The sequence below is a fragment of the Mastigoproctus giganteus genome, chromosome 14, assembly GCF_048544385.1.
Source record: "Mastigoproctus giganteus isolate SK-2022 chromosome 14, ASM4854438v1, whole genome shotgun sequence".
NCBI lineage: Eukaryota > Metazoa > Arthropoda > Arachnida > Uropygi > Thelyphonidae > Mastigoproctus > Mastigoproctus giganteus.
This window is the reverse complement of record NC_143588.1, coordinates 123582255-123601365: the sequence shown is the minus strand read 5'-3', so window position 1 is coordinate 123601365 and position 19111 is coordinate 123582255. Positions and strand designations below refer to the sequence as shown.

At 39.3% G+C, this 19111-nt stretch overlaps 1 protein-coding gene across 1 annotated transcript in view; it reads right to left on the bottom strand.

Moving 5' to 3' along the window:
* Positions 1-19111, bottom strand: part of LOC150075707 (calcineurin-binding protein cabin-1-like) — a 1104404-nt gene that overhangs the window by 609777 nt on the left and 475516 nt on the right. Inside the window, exon 23 of the mRNA XM_090388624.1 lies at positions 15244-15324. Within this exon, the coding sequence (XP_090244750.1) occupies positions 15244-15324 (81 nt within the window). The remainder of the gene's footprint in view (positions 1-15243; positions 15325-19111) is intronic.

The window sequence follows — 19111 nt, the reverse complement described above, 5'->3', positions numbered from 1 at the left end:
ACATAAGCATTCGGAGATCAAAATTGAGAGTAGGAGTGTGCTATAGGCCTAATGACTCTGATGAGTATAATAAGAAACTGTACAGGGAAATAGAGTGGGCCAGCCAGTAAATCAGAGAGTCTTATAATGGGAGATTTTAATTTCCCAGATATTGACTGGAGTTTGGGGACTGGTCACTCACACACTAGCAAGGCTTTTGTGGGTTTATTGGATGATTGTTTTCTACATCAACATGTTCGGGAGGCAACTAGAGGGAGGAATACTCTTGATTTGATTATCAGCAGTGATTCTTCATGCATTAAGAATCTGCAGATAAATGAACCACTAGGTGGCAGTGATCACAGTGTGATGAAGTGGGATTCACTCAAAGAGGTAACTACCATTAGGGGTAAAGGGAAGGGTTATTGCTTTCGTAAAGGTGACTACGATGGACTGAGACAGTATTTAAATTCTATACAGTGGGACCAACTGATGATGTTACCAACAGCAAATGCAAAATGGGAAGCATTCAAAGAACTTATCTTGGAAGCTACTAGGCTTTACATACCAACTAAGAAATATTGTTCAAGGTTTAGGCCTAAATGGATGTCAGATGAACTGATGAGGCATATGGCAGAGAAGAAACATGCATGGGATACATACAAATTAACACATGACACAGAAGCCTATGATAGATACAAGTTGATCTGTAACCAAGTGACAAAGGAGGTTAGGCAGGCGAAGGCAGAGTACGAGAAATCTTTGGCAAGGGATGCAAAGAAAAACAGCAAAGAGTTCTTTACTTATGTAAACTCTAGAAGGAAGGGGATGAATCAGATTTGTCCACTTGATATCGATGGGTCAACTGTTGATGATCCTGCTCAGGTAGCTAACAAACTAAATGAATATTTTGCATCAACATTCACACATGAGGAGTTATTTAGCGAGGGGAAAGCCAGGGGTGTATTCAACTCTAGCAGTAAGCTAGAGAATCTTGTAATAACTGAGAGTAAAGTGGAGGAGAAACTGTTGAAGATAAACATAAGAAAGGCACCTGGGGTGGATGGGATCTATCCAGTTATATTAAAGGAAGCAGCAGAGGAAGTAAGCAAACCCTTAGCCATAATTATGAGAGCTTCCTTGGACTCAGGGGAGGTACCCGCAGATTGGAGATGTGCAAATGTGACCCCAATTCACAAAGGAGGATCAAAGGCTGACACAAGCAATTATAGACCTGTGAGTTTAACTTCTGTTCCAGGAAAATTAATAGAGGCACTGGTTAAAGAAGCACTGCAGGATCATTTAGACAAGACTTCAGTTATAGCTTGGACACAACATGGTTTTGTTAAGGGAAGTCTTGCCTGACCAATTTGATCGGATACTATGATGCAGTCACAAAGGAACTGGATGCAGGGAATAACTTTGATATTATATACTTGGATCTTAGAAAGGCTTTTGATACTGTTGCACATGGAAGACTGCTGCACAAATTGGAGCAGTGTGGCACTGGAGGCAAATTGCTGCTGTGGATAAAGGGGTGGCTGAGGGGGAGAAGACAGAGAGTGGTAATCAATGGACACTGCTCATCATGGACTAATGTTATTAGTGGAGTCCCTCAGGGCTCAGTGTTGGGTCCATTATTGTTTTCTGTAATCATAAATGATATTGATGATGGTATATCAAGCTTATTGTCGAAGTTTGCAGACGATACAAAGGTAGGCAGGGTTGTCAAGGACACTACTGACACTATGCTGCTGCAACAGGATCTGGAAAGGTTGAGCAGATGGGCTGAGAGGTGGCAAATGAAGTTTAACATTGACAAATGTATAGTACTACACATGGGAAACAGCAACCCCAGAGAAACGTATCAACTCTGTGGTACTACACTGACAGTGGTAGAGAATGAAAGGGACCTGGGGGTGGTTGTGCAGGCAGATATGAAGTTGTCTGAGCAGTGCAGACGGGCTGCAAGAGTAGCTCATGGTGTATTGTCAATGATATATAGGAATTTTTCTAGCAGGGATAAGGAGGTGATTATTCCCTTGTATAAGGCAATGGTCAGGCCACACCTAGAGTACTGTATACAGGTCTGGAGGCCTCATTTCAAGAAGGATGTAGAGCTGCTGGAACGAGTACAGAGAAGGGCAACAAGATTAGTGAATGGAACAAAGGGGTGCTCTTACGAAGAAAGGCTTATGTTTTGCAAATTACAGTGTCTGGAGACTAGGCACCAGTGAGGTGATCTGATAGAGGTGTATAATGCATTGTATGGTTTAAGCATGCTCAATGCTGATGGGATTCTTCCTCTCACTCAGAATAATCACCTGAGAGGGCATAAATTCAAATTGAGGAAAGACAGATGTAGGATAGACAGGCAGAAATTTGCCTTTAGCCAGAGAGTGGTTGGCTGGTGGAACAGACTTCCATCCTTTGTCGTGGAAGTTGATAGCCTAAATAAGTTTAAGGCTCAGCTGGACAGGTATTTTGAACAAACAGAGGGAGTGAAGTGGAAGTGGGTTTTTTTTTTTTTTTTTTGGGTGATGCTGCATAAGCTTGCTTTCTTGCATCAAATGCTTGTTTGTTTGTTTGTTTCAGAATTTATTGGGCGCACTTGCAACTATGGCCATAGTGCGCCGTGCATATGGTAACTATGGATGTCATTTCTTCTGAAATAGAGAAAATGGAAAGAAGGGACCAGAAAGTTTTTTTTTTTTTTCTAATTAAAGGAGGTGATATACTTTAATTATCTTGAGAAAGTTATAAATGCTTGAGAGATTTGTTTCATTGTTTAAAAGTGAGGTAAGTGTAGGATCTTTTGTTGTGGCTGAAGTGTAAAGATTCTGGCGTTGTCTTGTATATTTTGTGCATTCAACCAGAATGTGTTTCACTGTGAGCATTGTATTACAGTGATGACATTGAGGAGGTATCTCTCCTCTTAAAAGATAACCATGAGTTACATTTGTATGTCCTATTCGCAGACGAGCCAATATTACCACCTGGTGTCGGATTGAACTGAAGCTGGAAGGCCATCGCTCAAGGTTTGGCTTGATACTTCGAAGTTTATTGTTTGGCTGATTTTCCCATAATAACTGCCATTGGCACGTGCATTTTTCCTGGATTATTGGTCGATAGTCTTGATGAGGCACTTTCCACTTGTTCTCGGGTGGAAGGTGAGCTAATTCCAGGAATTGTCATATGTCCTGGGACCCAGCAGAAGTGTATGTTTTTCCCAAGTACTGATAAGGTATGCAGAGAGCTGACTATTCTTTTCACGACTGGGTGGGTGATGTTCATTGTGTTTTTTAGTGCTTGAAGTGCACTTAAGGAATCTGTGAAAATTATGCTGTTGTTAATATCGGAAGACTCGATATGATTCAGTGCAACCTGAATTGCTATTAGTTCTGCGGAAAATATACTGAACTCACGTGATAACTGATAAGCTAATGTGATGTTTGGGAAAACTGCGGCGATTCCAACGTGGACATCATTCTTTGATCCATCAGTATGTACAATGGAAAAGCTAGGAAACTGGTTCACTACTGCATGGTATAGCTGCAAGAAGTTTTCTCTATGCAATGTAGATTTATTCCATTCATGCAGATGTAAATCACATGAGGGCGGAATGATATTCCAAGGAGCAAGAGAGGATGGGAGGCTATGTGCCACATTGTCTAAGGTTAGATTCAGTTCTTCTAAGAGGCATTTTATTCTCATACCCAAAGGATGATTAGCATTAGGGCGGTTTTGGTATAACCTGGTGTGCTGTGATGAGAAAAGTATTTGCCAATTTGGGTGTTCTGGCATAGATCTAATTTTATAGGCATAACGTAGTATCAGTTGTTGTCGCCTGATTGAGAGAGGAGGTTCGTGTGCTTCAGCATATAAGCTATGTATTGGTGACGTGCGATATGCTCCTAATGCAATGCGTATTCCACTATGATGGATAGGGTCAAGCCAGCGAAGGGCACTAGGTCTTGCTGAACTATAGACTGGTGCTCCGTAGTCAAGTTTTGATCTTATTAATACTCTATATAGCCGTAATAAAGTAAGGCGATCAGCTCCCCAATTAGTTGCAGAGAGAACCCGGATGATATTTAGTTTTTGTTGACATGAGTTTCTTAGTCTTTTGATATGCTCAACAAAAGTGAGTTTCTGGTCTAAAGTGATTCCTAAGAACCATATGCTCGAATGAACTGCTATTGGTTGGCGATTCAGTTGTAGCTCTGGATTGGGATGGAGTTTGCGTTGGTGGCAAAAATGGATGCAAAATGTTTTTTCCGGACAAAGTTGAAATCCATTAGTCTGAGCCCATGAACAGATCTTATTTATTGCCCCTTGCAACTGTCTCTCAATAGTATTCATGTTTTTTGCATGACAACAAATACTCAGGTCATCTACAAACAGTGCTTTATCAATAGTGTTTGGAATTTGTCCGGCAATGGTGTTTATTGCAATTATAAAAAGTGAAGCACTGAGTACAGAGCCTTGAGGAACTCCTTCTTCTTGGGAAAATACTTGGGACAGTGAGGTTTTGAATCGAACCTGGAATGTACGCTTGCATAGGAAATTCTGTATGAAAATCGTGAGGTGACCCCGAAGTCCATGGCGATGTAGTTCAAGGAGTATTCCATACTTCCACGTGGAATCATAGGCCTTACTGATATCAAAGCAGACTAACACATGGTGTTCCGATCTGAGGAATGCATTTCGAATGGAATTTTCTAGTCTGACTAGTATATCTAGTATAGATCTGTTTTGTCGGACACTGTATTGTGCAGAATGTAGCAGATTGAGATTTTCAAGGTACCAGATCAGTCGGTGGTTCACCATCTTTTCGAGAATTTTGCAAATGCAACTGGTCAAGGCAATTGGTCTATAATGAGTGGGATTTGTAGGGTCTTTGCCTGGTTTAGGGAAGGCAAGGACTGTGGCACGATGCCATTGATTAGGGAATTTATCTTCCAGGAAGAGTCTATTGAATAGATGAAGAAGTAACTGTAATGATTCGGTACTAAGTTTCTGAATCATGGAATAGTGAATATTATCTGGTCCCACAGCACTGCGTCTAGATGTTGACAAAGCTCTATGTAATTCGTGAATGGTAAAAGGTAAGTCATATTGTTCATCTCCTTTTGAAGAGAAGTTTAACTTTTGTTTTTCTAAACTTGTTTTTAATCTTCTTAAGGTCAGTGTATAACTTTCTATTGCTGATGTTTTTGCAAAGGTTTCACCTAGTATATTGGCAATTCCAGCAGGATCATTTACATTCTGCCCTCTCCATTCCATGATGGGTAGAGGTATCGTTTTATATTTGCCACTCATTTTTTTGATTGCTTTCCAAATTTTATGTGTAGGCGTTGTTTGATTAATAGTCGAAGTGAAGCGGATCCAAGCAGCCTTTTTATTGCAGCATCTGACATATCTCGCTCTTGCTCTAGCACGCTTATATTGAATGAGATTGGTTGTAGTTGGACTCCGGCGAAAAGAATTCCAAGCTTTGCTTTGCTCTTTTTTAGCCACAAGGCATTCATCACTCCACCAGGTTTTTGGATGAATCGGTAATTTTGATGAGGATTTCGGGACAGTTTGTTCTGCTGCATGTAATATCGTTTTTGTGACAGTCAACTGCTTCATCAGTTGTGGAATTTTGGATTATTTCGGGATCAAGCTTAGTTGATTTTTTATAGGACTGCCAATCTGCTTTTTCAGTGAGCCAATGTGGAATTTTAGTAGGATGATGAGGGGGCTTATTAAGTAATTCAATTATTATGGGGAAATGATCGCTATGTAGCGGATTGTTGTTTATCGTCCACTTTCGAATAGGATATAAGGTTGCTGAACAGATAGACAAGTCTATTGCAGTGCTTGTTCCTGAAGGAAGGTGAACGTATGTAGGTGAACCGTCATTTAGAAGAAGGAGGTTGTTATAGTCTAGACACTGTTCAATTAGTTTTCCTCTTTGGTCGATGTTGTTGTTACCCCATAGAGTGTGATGACCATTTAAGTCTCCCAGAATGAGGAAAGGTGTTGGGAGTTGAGCTATAAGATTGTTGAGATCATTTTGTTGGAAGGTATAGCTTGGTGGGATGTATAAGGAGCAGATTGTCATATGGATGTCAGCTGCCACACGGACTGCTATTGCCTCGAGGGGAGAGTTCAGTAAGACCTGTTTGGCAGGAATATGTGGGTTTGTTAAAACAGCTACACCGCCACATGCAATATTCTGATCGGTTCTGTCTTTTCTAATAATGTTATAATGAGACAGTTTTGGTGTATTTTGGGTTTTTAAATACGTCTCTTGAAGGCAGAAACATATTGGTGAGTACTTACAAGAAAGATCGTATAGGTCATCGATATTGGCACGGAATCCACGACAATTCCACTGTATTATTCTGTTCATTATTTATCTCTTATTAGACTTTCTGAGCATTTTCGGGTTGCTGAAGTTTTCTGTTTTTCACTTTTGTTTTTATCCTTTTTTGGGAAGGAAGGCCTTCCGGTGTCCATGTCTTCTTCAACAAAAATTTGAAGAACAGGGTCATCTGCTGATTTTTCTTTAGTGTCCATTTGTTGTTGGTGACTAGAAGTTAGGATATGTTTTTCTTTGGGTCCTTGATCCGGAATCTGGACGTTTTCTTGTGGTATGGTAATTGGTGTATTTACTGCTTGGGTTTGAGTTGCACTGTACAAAGATTTTATGTAATTTGAGAAGGACTGTTTTGGGGATACTGTTAGTTCAGTTTGCGATCCGGTTGCATCAAATGCCTCTACTAATGCTAATGCTGCATACAGGACTATCTTCTCAACAGAAGTGTTACAGTCAGAAATGCCTATTGACAAGTCTCCAGAAATGTCTACAGAGGATGCCCCCAGGGCTCTGTCCTTGGTCCTTTCCTATGGAATGTGGTCATGGACGAGTTTCTGAATCTAGACCTGGGGGATGTTTCCACCCAAGCCTTCACAGACAACTTGATACTGACAGTCACTGGAAACTCCAGAGCTTCCCTGGAAACAACAGACAACGGAGCACTTACAAAGCTACAAGAATGGGCCAGCCTCCATAAACTCCATATATCCCCTGAGAAAGCTGCTTCAATTCTACTCAGAGGAACCCTTCAAATAAGCAGGCCGCCGCAGATTAAAATTGCTGGTAGAACTATCAAACTGACAACTGAGATGAAGTACCTTGGGGTAATTCTCGACCCCAAGCTCACGTTTTACCCGCATATAGACTACCTTAATCGCAAAGTCAGGAACTACACGGCAATGGTAGTGAGGATCAGTAGGTCTGACTGGGGCCTAAATCGCCGCTCACTGCATATGCTATACAAAGTTGTACTTATTCCCACTATAACGTACTGTGCAGGTGTCTGGTATCATCGTGCACTCATTGTTCGTAACCAAAGGAAGCTCACCTCCATCCAGCATAATATCCTTCTCACTATCACCCATGCCTGCTGTACAGTAAGCAACCCAGCGCTCCAAGTTTTGGCAGCAGTTCTCCCTCTAGACCTGCAGATAATTCGCAAAGGTGTACACTATCGGCTCGCAAAGGGACTACCTACCACCATCCTGGATTTCACTACAAACCCAGCAAACACCATCAAAGAAGAAAAAAGCACCTTGCAGTCTACCTTCTTAACGCCTGGCAAAACAGATGGAATACCACCCCCAAAGGTTCCATAACTAAAAAATTCTTACCTGAAATAGCCCAGATCTACCCTATCCAGCATGGTACAGCCCAGGGTTATATACCACTTTCCTGATTACAGGCCATGGATCCATAAATCAAAAACTTGCCTCTGTGAACATTGTGGATGACCCTCGCTGTCTTTGTGGTGAAAACGAAGACTGGGATCACCTATTCTATGTTTGCTCACTCTACGAGGACCTGCGAACGTTGCTCATATCAAAAATACATGCCTTGCCTCGAGGAAATGAACATTTTCTGATCAATGAGGAAGACCAGTACCACGCTTTCTCTGCCTTCGCCCATGATCTCTTCACCAGAAGAAGATCATTGGTACAACGTCCTGGAACTGATGCACATTGATCAACACCCTTTTCTCATATACTGAACATCTTCACCTAGATTGTGACCACTTCTAGCTACTGGACTTGACACTCAGGTGGCTTGAATTGTTCCATCTGTGTCTCTCTTGATACGTGATTGTCTTTCCACCCAACCTGTGGAGTATGTTTTCCCTTACATCCTGCGTCTATACCTCCTTTCCTTTACCCTCTCCAGAACATCCTGTACTCCCTGAACCCTATTATTTTATTTTATTTTATATATATATATATTTTTATTTTTTACTTGGTCTCTTTCCAGGAAGCTCAGGCGACCTGGAGGAGACTAGCCAGAGAATTATGGGCAGCCTGGCTACCTCCTAGTGGTGTGTGCGGGCAACGTGGGGTCCCATTAGGAGCCCTGCAGCCAAAAGCCAGGACACCCAACAGAACCCAGCATAATACTTCATTTACAACACAAAAAATTTTTCTGGCTTTCACAGTGATACTGTTTGTCTCCACAGAATATATATATGGCGCAGATGTGAGAAACCACCGGAGGCGCCTTTCCCCCAACACTATGCACGGTGATCAAGTGCAACCTCTGGCATTGATATGGGCAGCTGAGAGCTTGATGAGCTCCCAAATTTAAATCCTTTGAGGGTATTCACCCTGTTCTTAAAGCTCTCAAAAAGGTCCATAAAAATGAGTTGGCACCTAACATCTTCTCACTCTTCACATTGAGCAGGCAACCAAAACCATTCTCCTTGACAATATCCTGTTCCATTCCTTAAAGCTCTGTAAAACCTCAAACAAGCAGTACATTTCATATAAGGCTGAGATTCAGAGGAATCACCCCCTCAGGTCTCCACCGTGTAAAACCTCAAACCCTGTGTAAAACCTCAAACAAGCAGTACATTTCATATAAGGCTGAGATTCAGAGGAATCACCCCTCAGGTCTCCACACAACCATGGCACTCCCACTACTTAGTGGGAGTGCCATGTAGTAGAGGCATTTGATGCAAGAAAGCAAGCTTATGCAGCATCACCCAAAAAAAAAAATAAATAAATAAAATAAATAAATAAATAAATAAAAAATAACCACTTCCACTTCACCCATTTGTTCGTTCGAAATAACTGTCCAGCTGAGCCTTAAACTTATTTAGGCTATCAACTTCCATGACAAGGGATGGAAGTCTGTTCCACCAACCAACTACCTGCTGGCTAAAGGCAAATTTCCTCCCTTCTATCCTACATCTGTCTTTTCTCAATTTGAATTTATGCCCTCTCAGGTGATTATTCTGAGCAAGAGGAAGAATCCCATCAGCATTGAGCATGCTCAAACCATTCAAGGCTTTATACACCTCTATCAGATCACCTCGCTGGTGCCTAGTCTCCAGACACTGTAATCTGCAAAACTTAAGCCTTTCTTCATAAGAGCACCCCTTTGTTCCATTCACTAATCTTGTTGCCCTTCTCTGTACTCGTTCCAGCAGCTCTACATCCTTCTTGAATGTTCTTTATAGTGCTGCCATTTTGAGGCCTCCAGAGCTGTATACAGTACTCTAGGTGTGGCCTGACCATTGCCTTATACAAGGAAATAATCACCTCCTTATCCCTGCTAGAAAAATTCCTATATATCATTGACAATACACCATGAGCTACTCTTGCAGCCCGTCTGCACTGCTCAGAGACCTTCATATCTGCCTGTACAACTACCCCCAGGTCCCTTTCATTCTCTACCACTGTCAGTGTAGTACCACAGAGTTGATATGTTGCTCTGGGGTTGCTGTTTCCCATATGTAGTACTTTACATTTGTTAATAACTTCATTTGCCACCTCTCAGCCCATCTGCTCAACCTTTCCAGATCCTGTTGCAGTAGCATAGTGTCAGTAGTGCCCTTGACAACCTTGCCAACCTTCGTATCGTCTGCAAACTTGGACATTAAGCTTGATATACCATCATCAATATCATTTATAAATACAGAAAACAATAATGGACCCAAAGGCAAAAGATTCAATACTTTGAATCTTTTGCTTTGCTTTGTTGTGCTGAGGCATGATTTTGGTTCAAATTCAATATAATTAAAAATACTACAATAAAATTAAATCCTGGAATCTTCTAGGGGGACGATGGTGGCTGGTTATTGTATGTTGTGTTCTGTGAATTTTTTGTAATTAAAAGTGCAGTATTCAGTTCTTTATAGTGCTGCCATTTTGAGATCGACCCTTGATAATGCCAGATGCAAGTGGAGAATAATGAAATCAGACAAAAGATAAGTTTTGAAATAATTTCTTCATTCTCGTTTTTACTACTTCTCATGTGCACTTCGGACATTGTTCAGTATCTTTCGTTCAATGTGTCTTGAAGCAACATGACCTTGACCAGACATTAGTGAGCTTCTAAGTTGTTCTGTTATCCCCCCACCTCTCAACCTTACATATCGTTGAATAACAGCACATGTAGTGACAGCTAAGGAAGTAAGGCAAATCACTGAATTTTAATTAAACTTTTAAATTTAATATGGATGACAAAACTGTTGTCACTGACATCAGCATTGCAAATGAGATTTTCCGCCTTTGGATCCTGCACAGGACAATGTCAAGTCAACCAGATGCAAAATTAAATGCATCCTCAGTGGTAAGTCTTGTCAAAACAGATTCTCCTCGTAACAATAATTTTCAAAGTCAAGACTGTCAGCAAACAAATAGTCTTGTTTCAATAGATGATGCTGGATCTCAAGCTCATAAAATACATAAAGAAATTGTTGAATTTTTTACTAAAGAAAGCAACAAATTTACTAAAGTAACTAATAATTTTCTTTATGAAAAATTTAAAGTTATAAATGAGGAACTGCAAAAATCTACAAATATTTTTTTGTCTTCACGTACTACACTTTATGCAGATGCCTTAAAGAATTCAAAGGACAGTGCTGTGCTGCCTACATATAAGTACCAAACTGTCCAACACAAAACCTGGATACTGCTACTTCTACAGATTCCACTCAATCAAAATCTAAACCCAACAATCTTATGTGAGACTACAGATTCTATTATTTGCTCAACAAGTTTGAGTTTTATTGGCGCATCAGCAACTATGGCTATAATGTGCTGCTCAACAAGTAAAGATGTTTTAGATATAGCTAAGACCTTCCAAGAGTCCTTTAAACAGGTTAAAATAAAATCTATAAAAATGATAAAGAAGAAAGGTGTTGGTGTGGAGACAGGCACCTCAGAAGATATGTGTAAGATAACTTTGCTGACTGATATGGGTATTAAGATTGAACCCCCGCCCCAAAATTTTAAAACCAACCATTTTAATTTATGATATAGACAAATTCCTCCAAGGAAGAAATACTTGGGGATCTTTTTCATAAAAACATTAGTGAACAAGGTTTTTCTTTTGATGACTTCACTAGGGAAATTACCTTTCCTTTTAGTACTTTCTCAAAACCTATACAAACTGTGAATTGGATTCTAGGCTTTTCCCCAAGAATATATAAACTTTCTTTCTCCTTAGAATGCTTATACATTGGTTGGTCTTCTCATAGATGTAGGCCTTTCACAGTGGTTATCAAGTGTTCTTCATGTCTTGGTTACGAACACATTGCTGCCTCCTGTTCTCAGGATGTTCCATCTTGCAGTCAATGTGATCCCATACTGGAAACATCTTCGAGGACTGTCCCAATAAAGATCAGCCCCCTGTTGCTGCAACTGTAAGTACAAAAAGAAGGACCATAAACATTCAGTCCGAGATGTTATCTGTAGTGAATACATACAAGCCTTGGAAAATGTAGGGAATTGTACTCAATATGAAAAATATATCCTTAAATTCAAATCATAATTATAGTTCTAAGATATCCAATTCTTTTGTTAAAATTCTTCAGCTTAATGGTCAAAAATCAGAAACTGTTGCAGATGAACTTCGGCAATTAACCCCAGGGGCTCACATGTGAGTATGGACTTGGCTCACCCAGGGTCCTGAGTTGGATATCACCATTCTTCTCTTACTTGGTGATTCCTTTCTACTTCTCTCTCTCTCAGGGTAACTCAGGATTTTTTTTTTTGACTGGTGTGCAGCATAAGCCTCAGGCTTCCTTGCACCATATGGCTAATAATAATAAGTCTCTCTAGAAAGATTATCGATATTTTATTAATTCAGGAGCCAAATTTGTGCTTTTGAATGATGTTTTGGAGGTTACTTTGATTGACAGTCTAAGTTCCCAATTTGTAACTTGTGCATATATCTCTGGTCCATTTGGAAGTATCTATTTCTTTTCAGTTTATTGTCGTCCTCAAGATGAATTGGATGGAATTCTTTGTTTTCTTGACCATGCTTTCAGAATCTTGTGCCCTGCAAATTTTATTGTATCTGATGATTTTAATGCCAAGTCCGTGACTTGATTCTATTCTCTTTCCAACCCTCGTGGCCACCTTGAAGATTTTATCCTGCAGTACAGACTTAATATTCTTAACAAACCTGATCTACCTTCTACCTTCTCTTCTTCTATTGGTCAATACAATATTGATTTAATGCTCTGTTCTTCATCTATTGTTTTAAACAAAATCTGTTCTTGGAAAGTTTGCGTTGATTGGACTTTTTCTGATCATCGTGCAATTTTCTTTCAGATTCAACCTGTTCCTTCTGATACTGGTATACTTCCATCTTCTCTAGCTTTTCCTTGTAAAATGCCAATTGGCAGAAATTCTCTATTTTGATTTCTGAAGTTTCTGAAAATATACTGACTGTTCTACTCTTGTTTACAATACTCTCCTCAAAGCTGCTACTCACTCTACTGATAGGAAATCTAAAACACATGTTACTATGACTTGGTGGAACAGAGAATTGAAAATCTTGTGTTGTGAAGTTTTTCATGTCAGAAAAAATGATCAACGGCATAGACATTCTGAGGCAGTTGATGATGTTAACCAACTCCACGCAATCTATCTTAGGAAAAAACATCAATAAGTCAAACTCACTGCTAAATCAAAATTTGACACCTGAAAGAAATTTGTTCATCATGTCGGTAATTAAAATCTATGGAATATTGTTTATAAAATTGCTAGAAACAAGCTACATTACACTGTTATAAATAATAACAAGCTGTTATTATTTTTAACAGTGTTATAAATAATAATACTGAATCTCTTTCTTGGAGAGACACTGTTAGTTAGTTAGTTAGTTATTTGGTTTTTAGGAGCATTAGCAACTAAGGCCATATTGCTCCGGATATGCGGTGGTCATTCCCTGACCTTTCCGCATCATCCATATTTGGTGGTGACGGGCTCGAACCCCGGTCTAATCAAGAAGCGTGTGCTACGCACTGCTGCTCCTTCCCACCTGGCTACGGAGGCGCCTGGAGAGACACTGTAAATTCAATTCTGGATGCTCACTTCTTACCTGATGATCCCCCTTTAGATATGTCCTGTCACACAGATATTTGATCACTTAATCTTAATTACTTTAATTCCTCGGCTGCTGTTCCTTTTACCCCTGTTGAATTATCTTCTGCCATTGCCAGCATTAAATCTAATTGGTGTCCTGGTGAAGATCTTATTGAAGGGGGAGTTCTAAAACTTCACTCCTGCTGTCCAGAAGTTCTTCTAAATCTATATAATAAATGTTTAAAACGGTCTGTTTTTCCAAATTCCTGGAAATTTGCCATCTTAAGAATTCTGTCGAAACCTGGCAAGTCTCCTAATCTTCCCCAGTCTTAAAAACCTATTGATCTCATAGAGAATCCTGGCTTTGCTTCAGAACACAGACAGCTATTCTAGTAATCAATATGGTTTTCATTCTGAAGTTGGTGCTCAAGAAGCCCTTGTTACTCTTCTGAATTTCATTAATGAATCGCCTTCTAAATACATCCCAGCAATTTTTACTGACTTTGGGGGCGTCTTTGACTCTCATTGTTGGGAGAGTGCTCTCAAATGACTCAGAACTCTGACCTGCCCTGCTAACCTATACAAACTTCTTAGGAATTATTTTTCAGAAAGATCTGTTTAAGTTTACATCAAATTTTCACACAGTTTCGCAAAGCCTTATGTGGATGTCCGCAAGGGTCTATTCGTGGACCCTTGTTTTGTAATCTTGTTCTCGACCAATGATTGCTAAAGGTTTTCCCAATTATTCATCACTTGCATACGTGGATGATTTAGTTCATTTTTTATGGAAATTCTTGCCATTCATTAGTAGAAAATGCAAATTCTGTCCTTCAACAACTTTCTGATTGTCACTGCTTAACAAACATACTGTTTCTCGCATTAAAACTTGTATGATGGTCTTCAAAGGCACCCTTTCACCAACTCGTCCTCCTCTCATAAAAATTAATGGTAAATCTCTCCATTTTGCAACTACCACACAATTCCTTGGATTACTGATTGATAACTGCCATACCTTCCTTCCTCATCTGAATAACCTGTCCGACAAAGCGAGAAAATTTGTTTTTCAACTTCTGTATATCCTTTAACCTTCTTATTTTTCTACTTTCTATTATTTCTTTTAAGTCTGGTATTTTTTATAGTGAACACCTCACACGACTATCCAAAATTTAATTTTCAATTTATTCTTTTGTTGCTGCACAATCAGTCAAAGTTGCAACAACACAATTTAAAGATAGTTACACTGTGCAGACAGCAATTTGACATGACCTAAAGCAGGTGGGGATAGGTTACTAAGAAAACAAAATAACTAAGTATACTACTCTCAGCTTTCTTTCAGTTTTGCACTCTATGCAATAACATGATAAACACATAATTACAATTTGTGATATACAGGGTGTCCCATACATCTGGAATCATTAGGAGAAATAACTAATTTGTAAATTTTCATCTTTGCAGTCCCCCAAGATGTCTTTGAGTAAGAAAGAACAAATCCAGATAATTCTTCTCGCAGGAAAAGATTTCCACAGAATTTAACAGACTGAATCTAGATCACAAGATAATAACACAGAGCTGTGTTAACAAACTTGTTGCAAAGTTTAGGAAAACAATATCCACAGAGATAAACCACACACATTGGATCTTCGAGAAGGGCCACTGATGATGACACAGCCACTGCCATCCTCGGTCATTTATGCAAAACTCCCACAAAAAATCTCTTTAAAGATTGTCAACTGAGACAAGAGTGTCGAAAAACAGCATGCACAGCACCATTCGATGGTGTCCCACACCCTGTATTTTTAGGAAAATTCAAAATGTTAAATTACAAAAATTTCTACTGATATTATTTATAAATCATTTTTGAAAACTAACCTTATAATTTTCCAACTTCCACAATGAATTCTGTAACAAGAGCAACTGGGCATGTCGTTCTGGTATTCCCCCATCCCTAACCTACATCCAAAAAAATAAGCAGTTAAAATATAATTTTGAAAACATATTATGCAACTTTGCTGGCTAGTATGCATCTAACAATATAATTCTATTCAGCTGACTAATTACAATTAATATACAGCTGCTTATTTTGATGTACTAGTATTAACACAACATCACTATAGGCAAATGATGCCTGACAGCTTATGACTGGATGCAAATCATGCCTCATCATGGATACCTCACCATGGAATGAACTTCCATGGTGAGGTATCCATGAATGAAATGGAATGAAATGAGAATCAGCAAACATAATGCATTTTCAGTGGTAACATGTTTATATGTGATCCAATGTAGCTAAATCTGTAGTGAATGTGTTGCATATAAGGTGTCAGGGAGGGGGGGTCTGCTTGGTCACTGCAGTGTCTGGGAAGACAGCTGGACACTTCTGATTTAAAATCACCTGAGCACACTGGAAAAAAAGCCAGAATTGAGGGAATTAACTTGATTATAGGGCAACCTCATTTGTGACATCAAAATCCTGCAATTAAAAAAAAAAAAAAAAAAAATCATTATGGAAATCCTAAAGTCCCGAAACTTAGTTAAGCATGTTGGACAGACAACTTGTATAGTCGAGACCCGCTAATCGAAAAAACATAAGTCAAGACCTGCTAAAATTAGCAGGTCTTGACCTTCACAAGTTGTCTCTCCAACATGTCTAATAAAGTTTCGAGACTTTATGATTTCCATAATGTTTTTTTTTTTTTTTTTTACACTATGTCATGTCTCTAAATCTAGCTATTTTATGTTCCATAGCCACTAAAATGTGGCGGACAAATGAGTCAGTTAATAATCCATTGTTCTATTTCAAAGGTGTACGACCTGCATTAATTAGTGGGTCTTGACTACACAAGTTGTCTGTCCAACATGCTAAATCCTGGAAAGGAATACCACTAAAAAAGTGAATCCTGGAAATAAATACTGAATGGCTGGAGGACAAACTGAGTTTTGTACAGACACTGCTAGTGTGGTTTGACAACAGGTGTCCACGTGGGTTGGTGTGGCAAGGATTTCAGTGTGAGAGTGTACTATAGAGAACTGTTTCCAACAAAGTGATAGTTAATTTACTTTGGCACAGAGGCTCGGGACAAGAGATGTTCAGAATAATACAGAAAATCGCTTCACGGTGGAAAGGATCCAGCCATCAGAGTACAATGAGCCTGGAAGACATGTATACCCAAAACCCTGTAATCTAGTTTAGATTGCACAAGTGCACTGGTCAGTACTTTATGAATTAAGTACGATGTACTTAGGAAAGAAAGGGAACACAGAAGGGGTGGTGGGGACATGATTCTAATCAAAAGCAGCTTTAGTGCAAAAAGAGCATTTGCTAATTCAGAAGTTACTTCTGCCAGGACAGAATTTTTTTTTTTTAAGTAAACCCCAAACGAGAGGTATTAGAACCTATAGTACTTAGTACCGTTCTTGGGTAGGAGGTTGACAAAACAAAAGAAGATATCTGTTGACATTAGACTTGACCTTCTGCAGACTGTAATTTTTAGGAAATACGTAGGAAGGAAGGTTGTTCCAGAAAATGGCAGTTATGAAAAAATGACGAAGATGAAAAGTTGGTTCTGTGAGTTTGAAGTTGGACAGTAAATGGATGTTGGCTGGTGGAGGCATGTGTTCAGACTGTTTTGAAAGAGAGAGTGGGAATTATAGAAGCCAATTCAGAAGAACAGTGCCTTGGAAGTATCTGAAGAAGAGGCATGCAGCAGAAACAATACGTCTATGAGACAGCAAGTGGAGAGACTCGGTTAGAGATGAGTCATTAATTTACCTAACTGCCCTCTTCTGAATGGAATCTAGAAGCCTCAGAGAGGTTCTGAGGGCACCACCACAGATGTGGGAACAATATTCCATGATAGGGAGAATTTGCGATTTGTACAGAGTGAACAGCTGTTTGGAAGAAAAGTAACGCCGAGAGCAAAAGAGAAAACCAAGTTTTTCAGATGAAGAGGAAGCAATATTTGTAATGTGCTTGTGCCAAGAGATTAGAGGTTAGATTAGATTAGATTAGATTACCATCAGGGATAAAGGCAGGGGTTTTTTCTTTTGTAAAGTTGACTACAGTGGTCTCAGACAATTTTAAAATTTTATACAATGGCAACAACAATTGATGATGTTACCAACAGCAAATTCTAAATGGGAAGTATTCAAGCAAGTAATCGTCGAAACTACTAGGCTTTTTGTCCCAAAGAAGAAATACTGTTAGGTTAGGTGACTCAACCACACCATGTGGCAGGAATAAAAGAACATAGGGAAAGAGATTCCTATGGTGGAGACTGCTTTTTGCAGCTCTGTCCTACACTGGCCTGGGGGTTACCCTAATGGCCAGTGTCAGCATGCCACACCATGCCAGCTAGGAAAAGCTACAACATGACGTCAGCTTGGTTAATCATGAGGCCCCTAAGGGCTTGGTGAAGAGGCTAAGTTAGAACATGCAATTAATAACTTTCATTGACTCAACATTTACACAATTTTACTTTTTATAGTTTTTTTTTCTTATACTTTCTATTTTCTTTTATATATTAGATTAGATATCGATCAGTGCGTTTTGACAGGCGTGTCTTTTACATAGAAAAGATTTGACTCGCTCCATCATACAACACCAGGGGCTCACATCTGGTGAGAATGGGCTTGGCGATTCTCTCTCTCTCTCTCTCTCTCTCTCTCTCTCTCTCTCTCTCTCTCTCTCTCTGAGGGTAACTTAGTATTTTTCTTTTTTTGGCTGGCGCAGCAGCCTCAGGCTTCCTTGCACCATATGGCTAATGATAATAATAATACCTCTACATATTATGTAGAAAAGCGCACGGGGGGTTGGCAAGCAACGGGCAGACCCCCTAGTTATTACTGTTATTACTAAACATAGTGCAAGGAAGCCTGAGGCTAATGCTGCAACAGCCAAAAAAAAATTTCCGAGTTAGCCTGTGTGAGAGTGAGAGAGAGAGAGAGAGAGAGAGAGAGAGTAGAAGGGAATCACCAAGAAAGAGAAGAATGATGATATCCAGCTCAGGACCCTGGGTTTGAGAAACTTATACTCACCAGATGTGAGCCCTTGGAGTTAAATTAATTGTGCTCACATAAACGAATTTGAAGTATTTTTAACAGATAGATTCAACCATGAAATAACACAAAAATGAAAATATTATAATGAAATAAAAATGAAACTAATTTATAATGGTATAGAAAAAGTGGGGAAAAATGAAGTTCGCATAAATGATTTCGAATAAAAAAACAGGAGAAATAAATTTATTAAAAGGGAGATTTTTAGACATTTTTTTGGTTAAACCTACATTGTTTTCTTTAGTACTTCTTATCACCTTTATTTACCTTTGCTTACTGATAATAGCATAGGAGTATGAAAGAGTTTCAAGTGTTTAAGTAGTGATAAGAAGTTGCTCTCAAAGTTTCAAAGTTGCTTTCCATCATGCTTTCTTCACTTCTGATATGGTTTCTTCCCTGGGGTTGTGGCACTGAAGGTGCTCTTGTTCAATTTATGAAACTCAGCCATTACCATGAACCAGTCATGCTGGTTCATGATTCAATCGCTATCCGAAATTGTTGCAAAACCAGATGGTTCCAGGTCTCTAATGATAAATCATTCCAACTGTTACAAACACACATAAGAAAATAAATTAAAATTGGAGAGGATGGTTGTAGGATAGATTGCAAAATTTGCTATTGGCGAGAGAGAGAGAGAGAGAGAGAGAGAGAGTAATCAAGTGTTGGAAAAAACATCCATCTG